This window comes from Hydra vulgaris, chromosome 07 (genome assembly GCF_038396675.1).
Source record: "Hydra vulgaris chromosome 07, alternate assembly HydraT2T_AEP".
Lineage (NCBI taxonomy): Eukaryota > Metazoa > Cnidaria > Hydrozoa > Anthoathecata > Hydridae > Hydra > Hydra vulgaris.
The window spans coordinates 21,741,837-21,763,506 of record NC_088926.1 but is presented as its reverse complement, the minus strand read 5'-3'; the positions used below and the strand labels follow the sequence as shown (position 1 = coordinate 21,763,506).

General features: G+C 27.8%; 1 protein-coding gene across 2 annotated transcripts in view; it reads right to left on the bottom strand.

Moving 5' to 3' along the window:
• The window catches only part of LOC136082344 (uncharacterized), a 158,260-nt gene that overhangs the window by 10,134 nt on the left and 126,456 nt on the right, over nt 1–21,670 (bottom strand). For both annotated transcript variants that reach the window (XM_065801349.1, XM_065801348.1), the window contains exons 11-13: nt 18,850–18,941; nt 18,643–18,669; nt 10,323–10,396 (exon numbers count right to left, since the gene is read on the bottom strand). In XM_065801349.1, coding sequence (XP_065657421.1) covers nt 10,323–10,396; nt 18,643–18,669; nt 18,850–18,941 — 193 coding nt within the window. The remainder of the gene's footprint in view (nt 1–10,322; nt 10,397–18,642; nt 18,670–18,849; nt 18,942–21,670) is intronic.

The window sequence follows — 21,670 nt, the reverse complement described above, 5'->3', positions numbered from 1 at the left end:
AGTATGCATGATTCCAGTATGTTGTCTTGATTCAGATTTTCAGTATGAAGTAGTTGATTCTATACTTGGATCAATTTAAATGCAAATGGAAGTTGTGTTGCGATTATATGTGACAATAATAAAGTCAATGTAAAGTTTTTCTCTCTCTTTGAAACTTTAGAAGAGAAACCATGGCTGACTAAAAATAACATTTTTTTACTTTACGATTATGTTCATATATGGAAAAACATAAGAAATAATTGGATTACTGAAAAAACTCAAAAAATTCAATTTAAGGATGATGATGATAATTTAATTGCAAGGTGGAGTGGTCTTAAGAACCTTTACAACTTAGAAAGTAAGACACTTGTGACTCTTTCACGTTTAAGTACAGCTTCTATCTTTCCAAAACCTGTTGAGCGACAAAATGTTTCTTTGTGATTGAGAGTTTTTTGTGATGAAACTCTTTCTGCCTTATCAACACATCCTAAAATAGACCAAACCAATGTTAAAGGAACTGTTGTATTTCTAAAAATGTTTATAGACGCATGGAAAATCATTAATGTTCACAAACTGGGTGATGATAAAAGGTTAAGAGACCCATTGCGCTCTGTCATAAGTTCGACTGATGATCTTCGTCTGCAACAGATTCTTTCATTATCACAAATCTGTGAAGATATGGATTGCCATAATGGAAAAAATAGAATTAAAACATTGACTGTTGAAACATCTAAAGCGATAGTACATACCTTAAAAGGACTAGTTGAGTTAGCAAAATATTTGTTAAGTACATCACACGAATTTGTAAAACTTGGTGACTTATACATCTGACCCTATTGAAAAGGCATTTAGTAAGTTACGTCAAGATGCTGGTGGTGCTTATTTTATTTCGGTTCAACAAGTTTTAGAAAAAACTAAATTTGAGCACTCAAAACTACTTTTACAATATGATTCAGACTTTCGTGAGCTTCATGTTGGTCATACTTGCATGAACTGTTAGAGGCAACTAACACAAAAGGAAACTGAAATATTTGATTCTTTGAAAATATTCTAGTCTAGTTTAACTGACTCTGTTAAAATGGCTTTAGTATACATTCCTGGTTACCTTCAATTTAAGATTGGTTATGAAGATCTTGACACTGATACATATTCATATTGTAATGAGTATGGTGCTTATCTCTTAGACTTAGATAGAGGTGGTTTAACAAAGCCAACTGACATTTTAAGTCAATTTACTTTCTTTTGTTATATAATTTTTATTGCACTGGATATGACTTTGCCAGTTTGTTTGCATTCCTTATCTTACTACTTTCAATCAATCAACAATTTTTTTTTGTGGTTATTTTAAGAATAATAAGTGTATGAAAAGTTGTAAAATTTTGTCAAATATTTTTTAAAATAATTATTCAAAGCTAAACACTCCACGCTCTTACATAGAGCCAGCTCAAAAAAATTTAAAACTGAGTGATTAAATTAAAACTTGTCTTGTTTTTGTTGTTTGACTTATATAAAACTCTTTTGCATAAATTATGTTTCATTGAAATTTGGTAATATATTTTCTTCAATAAATATAAAATAAGTATGTCTTTAGTTGACAAATTAGATAACAATTGTAATTTGTTAAAACAATTTTATAAATCAAAATAAAGCCTAAATTAAATATTTACTAATCGGCCTCCAGTTATTTTTACGGTTTGCACGATTAATAGGCCTGTGTTTTAGATAGCCGTGATTTGTATATATATATATTAAGGATTTTTTATCACGAAAAAATAACTTTCGATTTGATATTGAAAAACCTCGTCCAAAATACGCAGGAAATGATTTTATGTAGGTGTCGAAGAATAAAAACCCACCAATGGAAATTAATTATATACTGATGTATTATTTTTCAGAAAAGAACGTAGAACATTTATTTATGTGATGCCGACAGTTTTCTCTTGAACTGAAAAAGTTATTCTCTTTTAAACGATTCAATTTTGTGTAAATACCAGTAAATTAAAATAGCTCATCTGGAATCACGTGAAAATAGATTCTGCAGCTATTTATTTGTTATGTACATAACTTATTGATTTAAAAAAAAAAAATTATATAGGGTGGGTTTTTTGTTTTCTTTAAAGTGATTTTTAGAAATACCCCCGTTTTATTAGGCGCACTGCGCTTAACTAAGTGATAACTTTCTGCGGATTTCTTAGTTACTCTACCATTCCAATCTTCTATATGGTAAAAAAGATCTGTTATTTTTATTGAACATTATTATACATACATTTTTGTGCATTAATGATGATATTGATATAGTATGATTTTGGTTGATATATCTAGCTGAACTTTTTTGATAAGTATTTATTTTTAACTTTCAAAACAAGATTTATTAAATCATTTACTGAAGACTTCAGTAAATATAAACTAAATATAAAATTAGAAACAAATTACTTCAGTGAAGTAATTTGTTTCTGATTTTATATTTAGGTAAAAATTTGTAGTCAGTAAATAAATAAAACTATTTATTTACTGATAAGTAGATAAGAAGTTTTAAAGTGTTGTTAATTAAATCATCTGTATATTTATCATTAAGTTTTTTATTATTTTAACTAACCTGTAAGTTTTATATATAACATTGTATATATTGTTTAAAACTTACTTTTATTGTAACAGTGAATCTTAACATCATACCTAAATTGATATCAATAAATTTAATTAACTATAAGGTTATTTATCAAAACAATGATTGTTTTGATAAATAACCTTATAGTTCATTAAATTTTTGGATATCAATTTAGGTATGATGTTTAGATTGATTTAAATTTATATATTTTCTTGACTTGATTTATGAAAAAGTAGTTTAGATAAAATGTTTAATGAAGAAATTTATAATTGGTATTTAACGTTAAACGATACCTCTAACAATGCATTATATTGTAAATTTTGCAGTGATTTTAATGTTCAGCTCCTCTGCTTTGAAAAACAATTAGCTACAAAGATAAATAGGTTAGTTGATAATATCAGAAAATTAAAGAAACAACGCAAAAATAAAAAGTTGGATTTTTATTAAGTGAAGCCTTTATTCCATCTGTGACAAATGTTCCTAATAATACATCTATTAGTTCTGAAGTTTGAAACAATCCTTATTAGTGAAAACAAATTGCTCAAAGAAAATAAAAATTTAAAAAGGAAACTTGAATTGATGATAGATTTAGAATTGGATTATTTTAAGCATCTAAAGGATTTTGAAGATATGTCAAGCAATCTGCAAATACTCATTTCAAAAAACTCTTTAATTAAAAGTGAACTAAACAATGTTAAAAAACTTTATTGTGAAAAAGAAGAAAAGCTCAATATTATTGAAAACAAATTAGAACTATTAAAGTCCAAAAATAAATCATTTAATGTTAGAAATTTGAATAAAAAAATAAAATTTTGTAATACTCAACTGGAATTTAAAAATAATGAAATAAATTCATTAAAAAATGAAACAAATTATAAAATATCGCAATTAAAAAATTAAAAAAAATGAATAAAAGATATTATTTCAGTTCTTGAAAATTCCGATATAAACATTTCTGAATTAAAAAACGAGAAAATAAAGCTGCAAAAAAAAGTGAGTCATTTAAAAATTATTTTGCAAAATAAAACCAACTATTTTAATGACTGCAATATGAAAGATGTTATAAGTTTAGAGGATGAAGTTGTTTCGTTATGTAATAAGATAAACATTTTAAACGAGGAGAATGAAGAACTTCAAAAATTGGTTTCTTTGTTAGATGACGAGGAAGTAATAACATTTGAAGATGGCAGATACAGCAATGACATTCATCATGAAACTTCTTTCAATGAGCGTGAGTATGAATAGTGTCAACGGAGTCATAAAAGTAGTATTAAACAAACTAGCAAAAAAGAACATATCTAGGCTACCATCAGCCGCTGTAAAATGTAGGTTAATGCAGGAAGCTTCAATTTTAGGTCAATATCAAGTTGCTGAAGCAATGCTTTAAAATAATTTGACAAATAAAAACTCTAATATAGGCAATTGTTTGCATGGTGATGGTACTCAGAAATACCATAAGCATTATCAAAATTTTCAAATTACTACAACCAGTGGGAAAACTTTATCTTTTGGTTTGTCAGAAGTGGTTGGAAAAGATGCGGCAACTGTCTTGCAAAACTTTACTAATATAGTAGATGACATTTGTGACGTTGTTAGCAACTTAGCCTCTGAAAAAGAAATTAATTTTGCTAAGTTAATAACATCATCTAAATAAACAAGTCTGATCTATCTTCAGTTAATCCTCTTTTTAACTCACAGTTAAAAACATTAAGAGAACAACTTTTGACGATTGCAATTAATAACTGGCATTTGCTTTCTTCAGATGTCAAAGACAATATGAAGGACACAAGTAATTTTTTCTTTAAACTTCATTTGCTTGCTAATTTTGCATCTGAAACTGATAAGGTTTTGAATTCTTTTGAAAAAGTTCTGACTCAAAATGATTTTGAAACTGTTTTTGCTTTTAGTGGTAAAGAATGTGGTGCTGTAAGGTTAGTTCGTACCACATGTAAGTCATTTCATTCAAGGGGTAGTGAGGAAGCTGGTGTTGCATCATGGTTTAATTCTTTTCGTAATGATAAATCTTTTTTTGTTCCATTTGTTGGAAATCGTTTTAATATTTTATATTACAATGCAGCTGCCCTATACTATCATAAAGATGCTACAACAGAATTGCTTAATGCTTGGTCTAACCCTAATAATTTATTAAAAGCAATTAAAGAAGATATCACAAATCTTGTATTCATTGCTGAAGTTCGTGCATTAGGTATAGTTGACAAACTACTTACTGGTCCAATGTGGCGAACTATCGAATCACTTGATAGTATTTAATTTTTAAACCCCTGCCTACTTTGCTTAAAAATTAGACTTTCATCATTTTGTATGGATGCATCTTCTTTATTATTTGCTAATGGAAAATTTTTTGACGATACTAATCTTCTTCATCAAGATTTGGTTTACACTAAACTGTTTGAATGCACTCAAAATGATGAGTTTGATTCTTTAACTGTGCAATCACTTGAAATTATTTTACATGCAATTCTTGTTATTTTGGAACGTCAGTGTGCTGATCAGTTACCAAGTGGTAAATATTGGAACCCATCTAACTCAGTTTCTGAAGCTGCTTCTAATGTCCCTGTCACTAACAAAGCATCAGAAAGTGAATTTGCCATTTTGGATTTAATGGTTCGCACAAAACCCAATGCAAATGCTCAAACTATCCAGGCTTTGACAATATGGTCTCAGAACCAAACATTAGAATGGCTTAATGGTAAAACAGATGAAGAAAGAAAACAATTACTTGAGTATTCAAGAACTAAAGTAACATTAATGAAAAGCAAATATGATGAAAAAAAAGAAGCTCTTAAAAAAGATAAAGGTATGCACCTTCTAGCAAAGCAAAAAGAAAAAAATCGAGAAGAAATTAAACTACAACATAAAAAAGTTGCAGCTTGTAATGATTTGATAAATTTAAAGGTAAAGGCATGGATATCATTAGAGGAAGCAGAGGAAACAGTTTCGAATATAGAAGAGCCATTGAAATCAAAAGTACTCCTTGCTCAACTTAATTTTTATCGCATAAACTTAGATGTCGATTGTGACAAAAAACTTTTTTGTAAAACAAAGGTAGAAGGAAGCAAAAGAATAAACTTGTCTCCAGAGGAATTATATCAAAATCTTCTTATTGTTATTCAAGCAAATTTAACACCGAACAAACAATCTTTAACTAATATAAGTAATAATTTAAAGCCTCGTACAATACGTGATGCAGCTGTTGAAAAAAAAAAAAAAAAAATTAATGGAAAAAATTCAAGATGCAAGACGAAACAAATTAATAGAGAAATAAAAAATGCACTCCTTATCAAAATTGCACTCCTTGTCAAAATCCATCTGATTTTGTAGGTTTTTCTATACAACATCGTGTTAGAGAAGAAGATGCTCATGAAGTATCTTAAGAACGTGCGCAAGTGGTTCTAATTGATCAATTAAACGGTAGACAAACTGCATACCTTGTTAAGTATGATAATGAACCTGATAAAGTATGGACATTTCCTTTATTAATTGATTTTGAAAAAGGTGATCTTATTCTTTTGTAGCTAGGATTGCAAGGTAATTTTATTTAATGTAAATTTAGAATAATGTTATAGTATATATTAATCTTATTTATTTTGTTGTTATGTTCCAATAAAGTGTTTTTACTGCATTTGAGTTCAATGGTTTTTATCGTTATAAATAGTATGAATCATATCTGGTATGTTTACTGTACCAATTTTGTTTATTTGTTGTTGTTTATTTACAGCTTAACTGCGCATTATTATTAATAAAAAAAAAAAAAAGCTTATGCAAAAATACTATTAATATTACATGAACAGCCTATCAAGTAAAGGAAAGAATCCAGAAATGGAGGGCTAACCTTAGACAACATGACAGCTCACTGATGGAGTGCGAAGTCCTATGGCTTACCTTCTCGTTGGTGCACTTCGTTAAGTAAGTTAGATAATTTTGTCTAATTTATGAACGGAATAGCCAAGGCAAATTATGTATAAAATTGCATAAATTTACAGATATGATGTCTGCAAAGTTTGGAATGAATTTTGAAAATTGAAATTTCTGTGTTCAAATAATTTGCAACATATAATCAAACTTGGGTACATTAATAGTGCGATTATTTATTTCGAAGAAAAAACGATTTAAGACATCTTTGAAAAATATAAGACAAATAGATAGATAAGATAATCCGTATAAGTATTTCCATGACTGTTAATCTATGTTATTATGACTGTTAAGTATTAATAACATAGATTAACAGTCATGGAAAGTATAAGTATTTCCATGTCTGTTCTATATTATTGTGTTTGGCTTTTTTTGATTGTGTACTCGAGAGTACACAATCAAATAAAGCCAAACACAATAAAATAGAACAATTCAACGAGTTTTTCATTCATTTTTTTCAAAATTTTCAAAAAAGTTAAAAGCCCTAACCCCATTAAAAAATAGAAATTTATCGTAGATCTTTTATCTACGATAAATTTATCCATAAAATATTATAAATTCAAAAAGAGATTTAACCTCTTATAGTCTACGAAACAGTAGACTATAAGCGGTTAAATCTCTTTTTGAATTTATAATAATACTGAAATTATTAACAAGTCATTGACTAAAATCTTTTTTGTTTGCGTAAAAATAAATTTTAGATTTATGTTTATTTTGTACGTATTTTGACGTTTTCGGCCTGTTTTATTTGGGTCCACGTTGTTCAATTGATAATTTATTAAAGAAAAATAAAATTAATTTATTTTAATAAAAATAATTTAAGTTAATATTTATCATCAAAGTTTTGTTACGCTTAACGTATTATAAATTAAAACATTTGAAAATTTATTTTGTACAAAAAAATTTAAAACATATTCAAACATATTATACTGTTAATTTACTATTTCATGGTACGTCTGCGTTAACCCTCCAAAAATTCTACTTATGAATTGTTCAAATAATTTGGATTTACAATTTAATTTCTAACAAAATTTTATTACAAGTTAGTTTAAGCAACTTTATATGCAAGAAAAAAAAGAAATAAAAACGCTTTTTTTTGGGTGCCAAAAATTTAACGAGATACTTTAAGAAAATAATTCATAAAAAGTCTATGAATTGAAAATATTTAAACACGTATATCTTTGGAACTAAATAAGCTACAGAGGTGGTTGAAACCATTTTGAAAATGAAATATAATAAGGAATATAATGCATTTAATATATAAAATATTTACATTCGCCATAAATAATGCCTAAACTCCCGATATATATATATATATATATATATATATATATATATATATATATATATATATAGATGTACCACTGTTGTTAAAAGTATTAGTGAAATAAATAAGGTGCCAACAGAACAGTATATCATTGATCAATTTAAAAGTTTGTCATCAAATGTTATGAGCAGAAAGGAAAGAGTTGCAATTGTGGCTAAAGAAACTGAACTGCTATGGAGAAAGCTGAATATTCCAATTCTACACGAGAATTCGGAAGCAGAAAGGAAAATACAAAATTTATTGAAAAAACTTGACAAAGATAGTCGAAAACCCGAAACTCAATATTTTACTAATTGTTTGATATAACAGATGAAAAAAGGTAAATGGCTGAGTCAGGAAAATGACGAATTTTATGGTCTACAAATGCCAACAAATGCTGGATATTGTATCGCAATTGAAGATACTCACCAAAAAAACTAGTGTTGTTAAAGAAAAAAACGTCCATCAGCCAAGACCACGATTTCGTTTAATCAGTTAGTAAGGAAGACCATTTAGAAACTGTACGCATTGTTCCAGCAGTGATACTGAAGCTGAAGATGTCAAAGGTTTGTTATCATAATATATAAGACAAAAAACAAATTTAGCTGTAATTTCGGTGGTTTTTGCAAAAATTATTACCAAAAAAGTACATAAAGTCTGTAAAACTCTATTGAAAGTTAAAATTTTTATTCCTACTCCAATTCAAAGTGGTGTCTACAAAGGTGTCATGAAAAATAGAGAAAAGTTAAAAGCAAACTCTATAGAGATGTTAAAAAATTAAAAGTGGTCTTTGCACTTTGATGAAAAGCACATAAAGAAAATGGAACATTAAGTAGTTGTTTTGAAAAATGAAAAGAGAGCGAGATTAGAGTTACTGCTCTCGAGTTGATGAATGAAAAAAGGTGAAACAATAATTAATAGGATAAAGCTTGTGCTGGATGAATATAAGCTGTGGATGTTTTTTTAAGTAAGTAAAACAATATATTAAAAATATCCTTGGTTTGAATTTTTTTTCAAAATTTATTACAGCGTTGTTATATTGCAACTATTGGTGTAGTAAAATTAAACCTCCTCTCCAAAAAAAAAGAAATGCACTGTAGCAAGCATTAAAACAAAGTTATCAAAATGGTTATTGAACACTTGAGGTCGTGTTACTGACTGTCGATGACTGCAATCTGAGATTGGGCAGTCCTTAAACATTTTTAAAGATGTATTGATTTTGTTTGTTATTTTTTTAATATAAATAAATTTACAAAAATCAGAAAAATTGGAAACAGTTTGTGTAAAAAAAAAGATTTTGCAACTTTTTTGTACTGTTGGCAGAATAAAAATAGCAGGCTGTTTATTTCTAATACAAATAATAAGTTTCTATAAATAACAAGTAAGACAAGATAAAGTTTCTGCATCACTTTGATTGCATATTAGACGCCCTTATTTGGTTTTATATCTTTATTACAGTTGGTTTCTGCTTCGAGTGATTCTTCAAAGAAGTGATTAATTCCGGTTAGTTGTTACCTTCTCTGATAACATTTTGCGCAGTTAGGCAACTACTTCATTCATTTCCTGGTGTTAACTATGGTTGAATCAACAATAATTAATTAAACTCCATAAGTTGACTTCATTAAGAACTAGCACTAAATTTTGAAGTGTTAATTTTGATGACAGTAATTTCCTTTTTTGTTACTTTACCTATTGAGTACCTAAATTATCTTTACCTTTCACTTGTTGTAAAGTTTTTTATTTTTAGTGGATAATAATATATTGTAATTATTATCATTTTTTTTTTAGTAAAAAAAAATATCCTTTTATAAATTTTTAACACCTAGTAAAGCTTTGCTTTGCCTTTTAATTGAACTATCTAAAACAAACAGGAAAATCAAGTATTTTTTTCCATATCATCGTCACTTCTTTGGAAATATTGTCTATGCATAAAGAAATTTGACAGAATTGAAATAATTTAAAACTAAAGTATCATTCTACATTTTTCTTTTAGCGATAGTACTTTAAATGGCACATTTTCTCTTCTTGTATGTGACTGCAGAAATCAAAATAGATTCTTGGCCCAGATATTATTGTTTATTTTTGCAGAACCTTTTTTGTGCAACACTAAGTAATTATACATTAGGCCGCACAGACTGCAACAACTTTACTTGTTTGAAGACAACCCTTTATGAAAACAGTTACACAGTTGTTAGGTATTTATAGGATTTGATTGTTCTAGAAACTTCTAGAACAATCAAATCCTATAAATACCTAACAACTGTGTAACTGTTGTAACTGTGTAACAGTTCTACAATGTTTTAAAAAGTACTAGATTGATTAAAAAAACCTGCTAACAGCTGCTTTAATTTCAAGAAAGGTCTTATAAGTTAAAATTAGTCATAAAAGTTACATAAAGTATTTAGGTAAAAGTAACAAAAAACCCATTTAAAAAAAATTGCGAAAGTTATAACCTAGTGTGTATACAAACAATTAGTATTTAAAAACAAATAAAATTACTTGTTTGATATCTTGAAAAATGCTGGTATAAATGTAGATAAACAGCCACATAAGACAACCCAACATATAAATGACTAAACCAAAAATAAAAAAAGAAATATGAAATAACATATGTAACAAACGATTACTGTGAACAAACGAGTTATTGAATATATCACTTGAAAAATATTTTGAAATTTTTTAATATTTCTAATTTAACAATTGTATATGACTATGTGTTACTTACATGGTATTTAAATATCTAAAGTCATCATGATCATCATCATGATCATAACCATTGCCATCATCATATTCATCATCATCCACATTATCATTATCACCATCAAAAAAGAAGCAAAACCTTAATCTTATAAGATCTAAGCTTCTCAAAGCTTAATGTGACATTTTTAAAAACAAATGTGTTTACAAGTTTGTCTTTCAAAAATAAAAAGCTGTAACAACGTATGGTGAGCCATAAATATAAACACAAACGATATTGTATTTTAAAATATTATTCTTTCATAACTCTGGCCTCACAAGCAAAAGATATAAAGTTTAAACTAACTATTTACCTGCCTGTACCGTTCTAAATTTGTTTCTCTGAGCTGCAGTCTTGTTTTTTAGATTTTTTTTTAACTCAAGCCCTGTAATGTGTCTTAAAATGTTGAGATGTTAAGCTGAGTTTTTAAACTATTTTTTAAATTACATTCAACTCCTTTAGGGGACAACTGCAAATAATGAGATCACTTAATATTTTTAAATTGTTATTAAAACCCTCTCATAACCATCTAACTCTGAAACAAAAGTCTTAAGTGGTACTACACTAATCTTAAGGAGGTACTATAAACAATAATAGAACTTGGAGCACTTGTTTATGAAGTATGTGGTATACCGCTACTAGCACTATCTCAAGTGCCACTTATTGCAATTCTCAGCTTCATTGACCAAATAAACAAGAAAATTATTAGATAGTCCACCACTTGTTATGACAACATTGCCTTTAGCAGAAAAAGTTGATTAAATAGGATTAATTAGGATAATTAGGTTACATTATTAGGAGAGCAATAGGAGAAAAAAAGCATGTTAAGAGCTGGCATCAAAAAAATATTTTAGTTTAATGATTAAAAAAAAAAATATTTGAACACAACTCCAATATTTGAACAACACTGCAATGTTGGGGACATGGCATATACATTTTTAATGCTCTGAATATAACTTAAAAAGATTACTTGGATTTTTGGTTTACATAAGGATTATGTGGACCATCCTCAAGGATTGTTTAACTTTAACCATGTAAAGTTGTCAAACTTAAATATATAGGTTGTTAATTTTTTTGCTATACTTTCCAGCCATGTATGTTACTTTATTTTTCTTTACAAATATAAGGTAAGTACAAGTATGGTTGGATTTAAACACAGACAAGTTTTGCAACTGACGGGGTAAAAGGATAAATATAAATATTAACATTATGTTCACCCGCCTTATTTTAGACTACCAATCTTTTATTCTTTGTTTGAAAATGTATTTTGAAAAAAAATGCTTTGCATAGGTTGCAAATTTTGTTTTACAAAATATGCTAATATAAATCATTCTTTCCAGGGAAAAAAGAAACTATTTGCTTTGTCACTAAGAAACAATCTAATTCGCTTAAAAATAAACTTTGCTGTGTAAAGTATACTTTGCAGTATCTGCAGCAGTAATTTGATTGGTTGCAAATGTACTCTGTTGTATCAGGATTTAAAAGTATTCTCAAAACTAAACTTTTGTTTAGACATGATATGTAGAGTACAATATAAAGCGGTTTTAAATTATAACGTTAAAGCATGGCTAAAAACTTGATTGAAAATGTTCTGACATTGTTTTGTTAACAGCAGTGTTTTATCTATTTGAACCAAAAGTTGCATAATCTATGTTTTTTTATTTCTTTTTTAATATTTTCTGTGTTTACTGAAAACTGGCATAAACTAATCAAGTCTGGCTATATTGTTAATTGTTTTCAAATTTTTATCATATTTAAGAATTTTATTAGTAAAAATGCTAAAATCAACCTTATGGAAAATTAATTTAGTTTTTAATTGTGTTTGCATTTAGAAAAATAAAACCATAAAAAAATGAAATCATAAAAATGAAACCATTAAAAACTAAACCATGTTTTTCTTTTTGTTTTTTTTGATTTTAGACTTAAAATAATTTTTCTGCTTGTTTCTATGTTCAGCAATCTTGTTTGTTTTGCGTTTTTGTTTCTTTGTTAAAAGGTAAGGAGAAAAGAAAAAAAAAAAGAACAGCCTCATATACCAAAGTAATGTTGCTTAGACATGTAAAAAATATTAACTTTATTTTACATATTCATGAACTCTGATAACAAATAACAAATCACAAAGCTACTAAACTAGTATCATCAATCAGAAATCTTTCTTACACAAGGCTTGAAGAATTTAAACTACCTACGCTAGTGGAAAGGAGACAAAGAGGATATCTAATACTAATGTATAAAATTATGAATAATATTATTATATTAGAAAAAGGCATTCGTTTTCCAATCGTTAACAATCATACGAGAGGTCGCTGCTTTAAAGTTCCAAGGAGTTGACAAAACATAAGCACAGAGAAAACCTCTTTAATCGAGTATCGAATTTATGGCACTCTCTACCAGAAGAAGTTATTAAATCGCCTTCAGTCAACAGCTTTAAAGCAGAAAATGATTGCTGGATGAGCAGCAATCGATCATTTTTGGCTGTCAAAGTGTGCCTGATAACACATTGGCTCTGCCAGTTACAGCGTTTACTACTAATAACCAGCTAACTAACTAATATGAAAGTTATTGATGTTATAATCCATAGCGAATTGGTAGACCTATAATCCATAGACAAATGTCTAGATTTAAAGCTAGCCATGAAGCTAATAAAAAAAGATTCTGTGATCTGCAGTGCATGTAAAACTAAGATATGAAACACGCCATGCAAGTACTGTGACTTATATTGTGTGTAAAGAAAGATATGGGTTTAAAAATAAAAAATAGAGCATAAGTATTACAGTACTATTTTTTTATTCATTTTTTCAGGTATTGGCAGGTTTTACCTGGCTTACCTCTCTGTGGTACCTGCTGATATTGATTTTGTAAATTAACACTAATAGTTGAAGATATGAAGATCTAACTTTTGGATCGTTAATTAAAAAGTTGATCTAACTATAAAACTAACACATGTTAGTTAAAATTTATCTTCTTTTATACTTACTACTTAAAAAACTCAATTTTAACCTTGGCAACCCCGCTTCACTACATCTACTCTTTATTCCTTTGCCATGACCTATAAAGCCAACCTCAAACAACTTAGTATTTGGGCAAATAATCTGCACTCAGTAAATATTGCCAACAAGATGAACTAATAGTGAGAATAAACATGGAAGAGTTAGCAGACAAACTAGATTTCCTTTTTCCACCCAACAATTAGACATGAACTACAAGTCCACACAACTATTAAACTACCAAATACACCACAAAAATAGGGGAGGTAGAAAAGTGGCTGTGGCAAAATATATAAACAACGATAAACCAGTTGCGAAACAGACACAACGCAGTTGAATTCATTTGATATAGAGCTAGTATAATGAGTCTTAAAGTTAGGCAAAAGGTAAGCTCTCCTGGGTTACATTTATCTATCTGGAATGCTAATCTATCAGATTTTACGGTTAATTAACATAGGTCACAATACCCAAACCACTCAAAACAATGACAAGAATTACATATAGATTAACGCAATATATGATGTTATCTCAGCAACAGCCATTGCACAGTGGGCTAGTGACTGGACAAAAGTATAAAACCAAAGTCACAATTTTAATATCATAATGGTATTTTATAGATATTATAAAACAATTTAAAACTACTTATTTACACTTAAAATTTTAAGGAATATACTAATGACGTAGTTTAAGTAGACGCGAATGTAAATTAGAAAAAAAAATTATAAAGAAAAAAATGTTGCTAAAGAAATCGATGCAAATAAATAACATTCAAATAAAATATTGCGCTTTTTAAAATGTTATATTATAACTCTATACATTATCTGGATTTTAAAATTTGTTTGACTAAAATTGGTAAATTAACATACTAGCAGCAACTTTAAATACGCTTATTATGTTATATTTTATTCTATAACTTTTGCTTTTATTTGACAAAATTTTTTTTTTTTTGCTACATCTTGATTTTATACCCAAATACTTTGAAGCTTATTTATATTTGCTTTAATAATTTTATAAAGCTGGCTGCCACATTACGTAATGTAAGGTCTACATTACGTTGCACTCCCTCCCTATCCTTACAAAATATTGCTGTATCCGTCATTGAAAACAATAGTTCAGAAAGATCACTTATAGCAAGGATAAAAAAATGTATTTTTTTACTAATAAGTCTGAAGAGTACAAATCAACTTTTTTAACTTTTACCTTTGATGTAACTTATAATTATACATAAAGTCAAAAAACGGAAATGTACAATTTTTATTATGCATAGTGACGAACTCAAATGAGACATTTGAGCCCAATATCTATTATTCTGTTGAAAATCTGTACATAAGTTATTTACACCTTTTGTTTAGGGAAGGTTATTAAACGCTTGAAATTAATTATTAATCTGATTTCAAAATGTACACACACATTAGACGAATATAATAAGTTGTTAATGAATGCTACTACATCAAATTATAAAAAAACCAACCCTATAACAAAATATCACATTATTAAAGAAGGAAAAACTATTTTGAAGAATCATAAGGTTTTTAATAAAATCAATATAAACAGCTCTTCCAATTGTTTTATTACATTAAAAGACCATAAACCAAATTTTTTAAATAATCATAGTGTTTGTCTGATTAACCCAGCTAAGAATGAAGTTAGCAGATTAAGTAAACATATTTTATCAGATATTAACACCAGCCTAAAAAATATTTTAAGATTTAATATGAGGAATAGTAAAAAATGCAATAAATTGGTTCAAAAACATCAATGACAAACATTTTTTTAAATTCCTTATTTTCAATAATCGTTGACTTTAACCCTTTTATCAATGGAAAGCTACTTATTGACTCCATTAACTTAACAGAACAACATATTAGCATTGACCCAGATCATAAATTTTTTATTAATTACCAATGACCAAGTTTAGATAAAAAAATCCAGCGGTTTTTTTGATTTTGCCATCGGTGCATTTGATGGAGCAGAGGTGTGCAAGTTAATTATTATATTTCTTCTTTTCCAGATTTTGCAATTTTATAGCAAGTCTGATTTTGGATTATATAGAGATGGTGGCTTAGCAGTGTTTAAAAACGCAAGCGGTCCAAAAATGGAAAAAATTAGGAAGCATTTTACTCAAACATTTAAACAAAACAATCTCAGTATTTCCATTCAATCTAATATACAAATTGTTAATTACCTTGATGTTACATTAAATCTTAAAAACTGCAGTTTTCAACCTTACCATAAACCTCATAGTACGATTTATTATATCCATGCTAGTTCCAGCCATCCACCAAGCATTTTAAAACAATTACCAACCTCAATTGAACATAGATTAACTTCCAATTCTTCAAGCAAAATTTTTTTTCAAAAGACTGCTCCTATTTATAAAGACGCATTAGAAAAGCCTGGATTCACATCTCTAATATCATTCAAATCTAAATCCTTCTAATACTAATAAACGAAAAAGAAATATTATATGGTTTAATCCTCTTTTCAGTAAAAATGTTGTAACCAAACACTTTTTCTTAAACTTAATTGACTGGCATTTTCCATTACATTTTAAACTCCACAAAATTTTCAACAGAAATACAATAAAAGTTACAACTGCATGCCAAATATTCGATCAATTATTAATTCCTACAACCAACAAATTTTGCGCAACAAACTCACTGCTAATAATACAAATTGCAACTGCATTAAGAAAACCACATGCCCTTTAAATAACCAATCTCTATTAAAAAATGTTATATATAAAGCCACTTTAGCATCACCTGATCCTAGTTTTATGGAAAAATCTTACATCGGTATTAGTGAAAACGCTTCAAGCTTAGGTTTGCAAACGATCTTAAATCTTTTAATGCAACCAGGTATAGAAATGATACAGAACTTTCCAATAAAATATGGAAACATAAAGACGCAGGTAACATGCCTATAATTAAGTGGAACACTATTAAAAGATGCCAATCTTATAACCTATCTACAAAATTGTGTAATCTTTGTATTCATGAAAAATATTTTATAATGGCTTTGATAGTGGATCACTACATAACAAAAAAAGTGAATTGGTTTCTGTTTGTAGGCATAGAAAAAATATTTTACTATCTCACTTTGATTCCGACAATTAGCAAATATCGGATCATGTATATAAGATGTCAAATGCCGTTGCAAAGCTAAATTTGTATTATTTATAACGGTTTTTATTTTGTATTTCTGAATAATATGGCTGATAATTGACGAAAGGCATGAAACTTTAAGTTCCATTATAAAGTTGTATTTTTTCATTTAAGTTATTTTAATATATATATATATATATATATATATATATATATATATATATATATATATATATATATATATATATATATATATATACATATATACATATATATATATATATATATTATATAACATATATATGTATATATATATATATAATATAATACATATATACATATGTATATATATGTTATATAATATATATATGCATTGTATACATGTAAATTATTTAATATATATATATATATATATATATATATATATATATATATATATATATATATATATATATATATAAATATATATTAAATAATTTACATGCAGGCCCGGTTCAAACAGTTTTCTATGTGTAGGCGAGATGCAAATTTGCCGCCGCAAAAATTAAAAATGCAATTTTTTCCAATTTGAAGGAAAATAGAAAAACACTGAAAATCAAACTTTAATATATTTTTATTTTATTACGAAAAATTACACAAAAACAAAGTAAATAAAAAAACTGAATTTATACAAAAATAAAAAACAAAACAAATTCCATTCATGAAAAAATAAAAAACAAATCGTAATTAAAAGTGAATTTTCCTAGCTTTTAATTCTGCAAAATCTTTTACCAAATCTTCTATGTCCAAATGATCAGCAATTTCTTTCTCGATGGAAATCGTAGCTAGACCAACTAAACGATCTTGACACATTTGTGATCTGAAATAGGATTTTATTATTTTTAGCTTTGAAAAGCTTCTTTCAGCACTAGCAACTGTGACTGGTAACGTTAGTAGTATGCGAAGAGCTATCGAAAGGTTTGGGAATACTTCGACAACATTAGATGTGTAAATACATTTTAATACACTTTTTGGATCGCTATTGGAAGTATCAAGTCGTCTCCCAATAGCTTTAATTTCATACCAAAGTTCGACCCCGTTGATATCAGATTGGCCATCAGACATAAGCGCTAACTGCAAGTCCTTACAGTGTTTCAATAACTCATCATCCGTAAAGTGTTTGCTGCCGATATTGTAAAGAAACCCAAATAACTCGTTATATTCCGATAATTGCGTAAATCTTTCATTTATTGCTTGAATTGCGATGTCCAATATTCGATTGAAAAAAGATTCTAAAGTTTTGTTCTGGTGATACTATCGGTTCATCACGACCTTCGTAGAGGAATTGTCTACTCTTTCTGCGTACGCGTACGGGATCATCCACATCAAATCCTTCAAAAATTTCTAGTTCAACTGCCAATTTTTTTGCATTTTCAACCATTGCGGCAAATGCTTCATCACAGCGATAATCGCATAGGAAAGATTTGGTAGCGTTTAAATGCTCTAGAGCAAGCGACAAGTCTAAAGCCTGTGATTGGAGCATTTTGCTGACAATATTAATTTGGAATAAAATGTCATACCACAATACCAAGGAGCAAACAAATTTGAAATTTGAAATATTTCTGGCTATTCCCTTAGCCTCTGCGCGACTCTTGACTTGTGGTGCAGTAGTTAATGTATTGTCTTCTGCGATTTCAATTAGTGCATCGTAAACTCGACTAATCTGAAATCGAAGTGCCCGTACGGCATCGACCCTGCTTTCCCAACGAGTGGCACTTAACGGTTTTATAGTCAGATCGCTTATTTTTTTTTTTTGGGAAAACACAAAATAAATTAAGAAAATGCCGCTCTAGAAAAGTGCCGCCGTCGGCTGTCGCCGACGTCGCCTACGCTTAAAACCGGGCCTGTTTACATGTATACAATGCATATATATATATATATATATATATATATATATATATATATATATATATATATATATATATATATGAATAATACAAAATGTTTTATACCTGTTTAGCACCAAATCTTCGAAGGAACTGCCAAAAAAAGAAAATTTAATTTTCTTTAACGCAAAAAAATACACATAAAAATAATCCCGAAGACAAAAGTTTTCAAATTTACAAATTTTAATTAAACTGCATATTAAAACAAGCAATATGTAGTTTAAATTAATCATTCATGAATAAAAAAAGAAAAACCTAAAAAGTAACATGTACCTTAGGCAGTAACGTAACACTTGCAATAATTTCTATAATACTAGGAAGCATTAGCAATAAGCCAATATGTGAACTACTCATTGCTAATCCTCCTTAAAGAAATAAAGAACAATATGAATTTGAGTAAAAAAGATTTTTATTTGGAAAAACTTGTTAAACTTTTTTCAAACTTTCAACACTTTTAACAATTAAAAAGTGCTACACACAAAAACTAATCGTCATATAATTTTGTAGTTATATAATCAAATCACAGCTGCACTAAAGAAAATATAGGTTAAAAAATCTTGTGTATGACATATGCAAAGTAATGTGACAAGTGCAAAAATATTGTATTTTATTGATTTTTAATGCTAGAGATTTTTGTAATTAAATTCTTTATCTCTATATCAAAAACTTTGCTCTATATCAGAAGTAAACTATATCAATGCAAAACTATCCATAGTCCATTTTTTGGCAAAAAAAACCTGTTTTGGTTTAAAATACTTAATAAATATAATAAATAGCTGAAAACAAGTAGATTTGATCAAAAAAAAAATCAAAAGCAGAGATTAAATTTAAAACTTTAAATTTCTTTTTTTCAGAACAGCCATAATGGACTTAAGATAGTCTTGTTTTGAAACGACAACTTAATTTGTAGAATTTTGTATTATTTTATATACTTTTAAGATTATCTCAAGTTCATTTCTATTGTTGCTTCTCATTAACTTAAATATTCTATTTTTTATTTGTTTTATTATGAAAAATAATAACATAGACTATAAGTATTTTAAAAACAATTTAGTTTAATTAAGAAGACAAAACGCAGCGATGAATTAAAAACTTTAAATGCCTTTTTCTCAGAACAGCGAAAATGAACTTAAGATAGTCTTGTTTTGCAGCAACAATTCCCCTATATTATAAAAATATTCCCCTATATTATAAGTTAACTATAGTCTTATTTATGTGAAAAGTAAATTGCATTCTCCCTTATATCAAAAGTTAACTATAGTCATTTCTTTGCGATAAATAAACTAGAGTAAAAGATTTGTATTTTGCAGTATACACTTTTTACGGTATACACTTTTTTACGAAAAAAAAAGTTATAGAGTACTTAAAACGTTCTGACTAGCTCACAAAACCTGTAAAAATGTGTACAAAACCATTCTAAACAAAAATTAAACTTTTATTGTCTACATAACTTTAAGTACGTAATTAAATTTAATAGATTGAATTTTTCCTCTGTAAAAAAATTTTTAAAGTGATTCAAGTTTTTCATTTTATTTTACACTTAACAGATATTATCTTTGATGATGATGATTAATATCTGTAGAATACATAATTAACTTTCGTCAATGGAAATATAATGTTTAATCAATTAATAAACAACTTTAAAATTACGTAAACAATGAATACGTTTTTTGCGGTAAAAAATGTTTTTTCTGGCATTTTATTAGAAAAGTTTAAAATTTTTTTGAAGATATTTTTTGATTAAATAAATTAATTTTGTGATAACGTAAACCTGGATAATTGCAAGACTTTTGAATTAGAGGCAACAAATGCCGCTTTATCTCAAAAATATAAAAAATTTGAAGCTGTTTCTATGCAGGAGGCCTTTCCGAAAAAATCTTATCAGTTTATACTGCCTCTAAAAACTATGACATCCCAACACAAACAATTAGTTGGCATTTAAAAAAACAACAAAAGGAGAAAGTCTGAAGAAAACTTTTCCAAAAAATGTGTTAACTGAATTTAAATATGAACAATTGGTTGAATGGCTTGTTATGTCATCTAATTAGGGCGATCCTAAAACAAAGGATGATTTAATTAAGGCTGCTTCAGACGTGGGAAAACTTCAAAAATTTTCAGAAACTCTGCAGTCCAAAAATGGGCTTTCAACGAAATATTGCGTAAGATTATTCCTTATAAAAAGATCTGGAATAGTTCTTTGTACTCTTGAATCTATTAGAAAAGCAGCAGCAATATTCCAGTCAGCAATATTACAAAATCTTTTAACAAATTTTCCTATTATTTTGGAAGGAATGGTTTACTACATATCCTTGATTGTCCATATGCTTTTTACAATATTAATAGGATAAACTTTGAATTAAATCCAAATGTGAAAAGAGTTCTCTCAAGGAAAGGTGCGAAAACAGTTTATAAAGTTAATTCATCAAGGCCTGAAGAAAACATTACTGCCTGCTATTGCTTTAGAGCTAATGGTTCTATGTTAAAAGACTAGGTTCTATTGAAAGAAAAGTTTACACATATAAAACAGCTTGCATACTCTTAGACAATCATCCAAGTCACATTAATTTCTTTAAATGGTGCAAGGATTGGGGAATTTACATAGTGTCTTTTCCTCCAAACTGCACTCACATTCTTCAAATGTGTAGTACATCAATTTTTAGATCAGCCAAATTAGAGTGGGAAAAGAAAGTAAATAATTGGAAAAGAGAAATGGTTGCAAGGAGGTTGATGAGATTAAGTTTATAAAAATTTTAAAACTGATGAATGATAGAGTTATCACAAAATCAAAAATAGTTAACGGTTTCTGTGGTACAGTTATTTTTCCACTTAATATTGAGAATATTCATCTTGATCGGTGTATTAGAGTAGATAATGATTCTGAATCTGCTTCCAATTCAGATGCACAAGTAACTTCTGAATGTTTTGAAACTCCTACTTTTTCAAACGCAGCTCCTTCTAGTAAAAACATTATCAGTAATGAACTAATTGCTCCTCTTCAAGGTAATCATAAACGTTATCAGTATAAATAAAATGGTTTATTTTTTTGATTAAATATTTTTAAGTTGATTTATTCATGTAGATTCTTCTTGTGTAA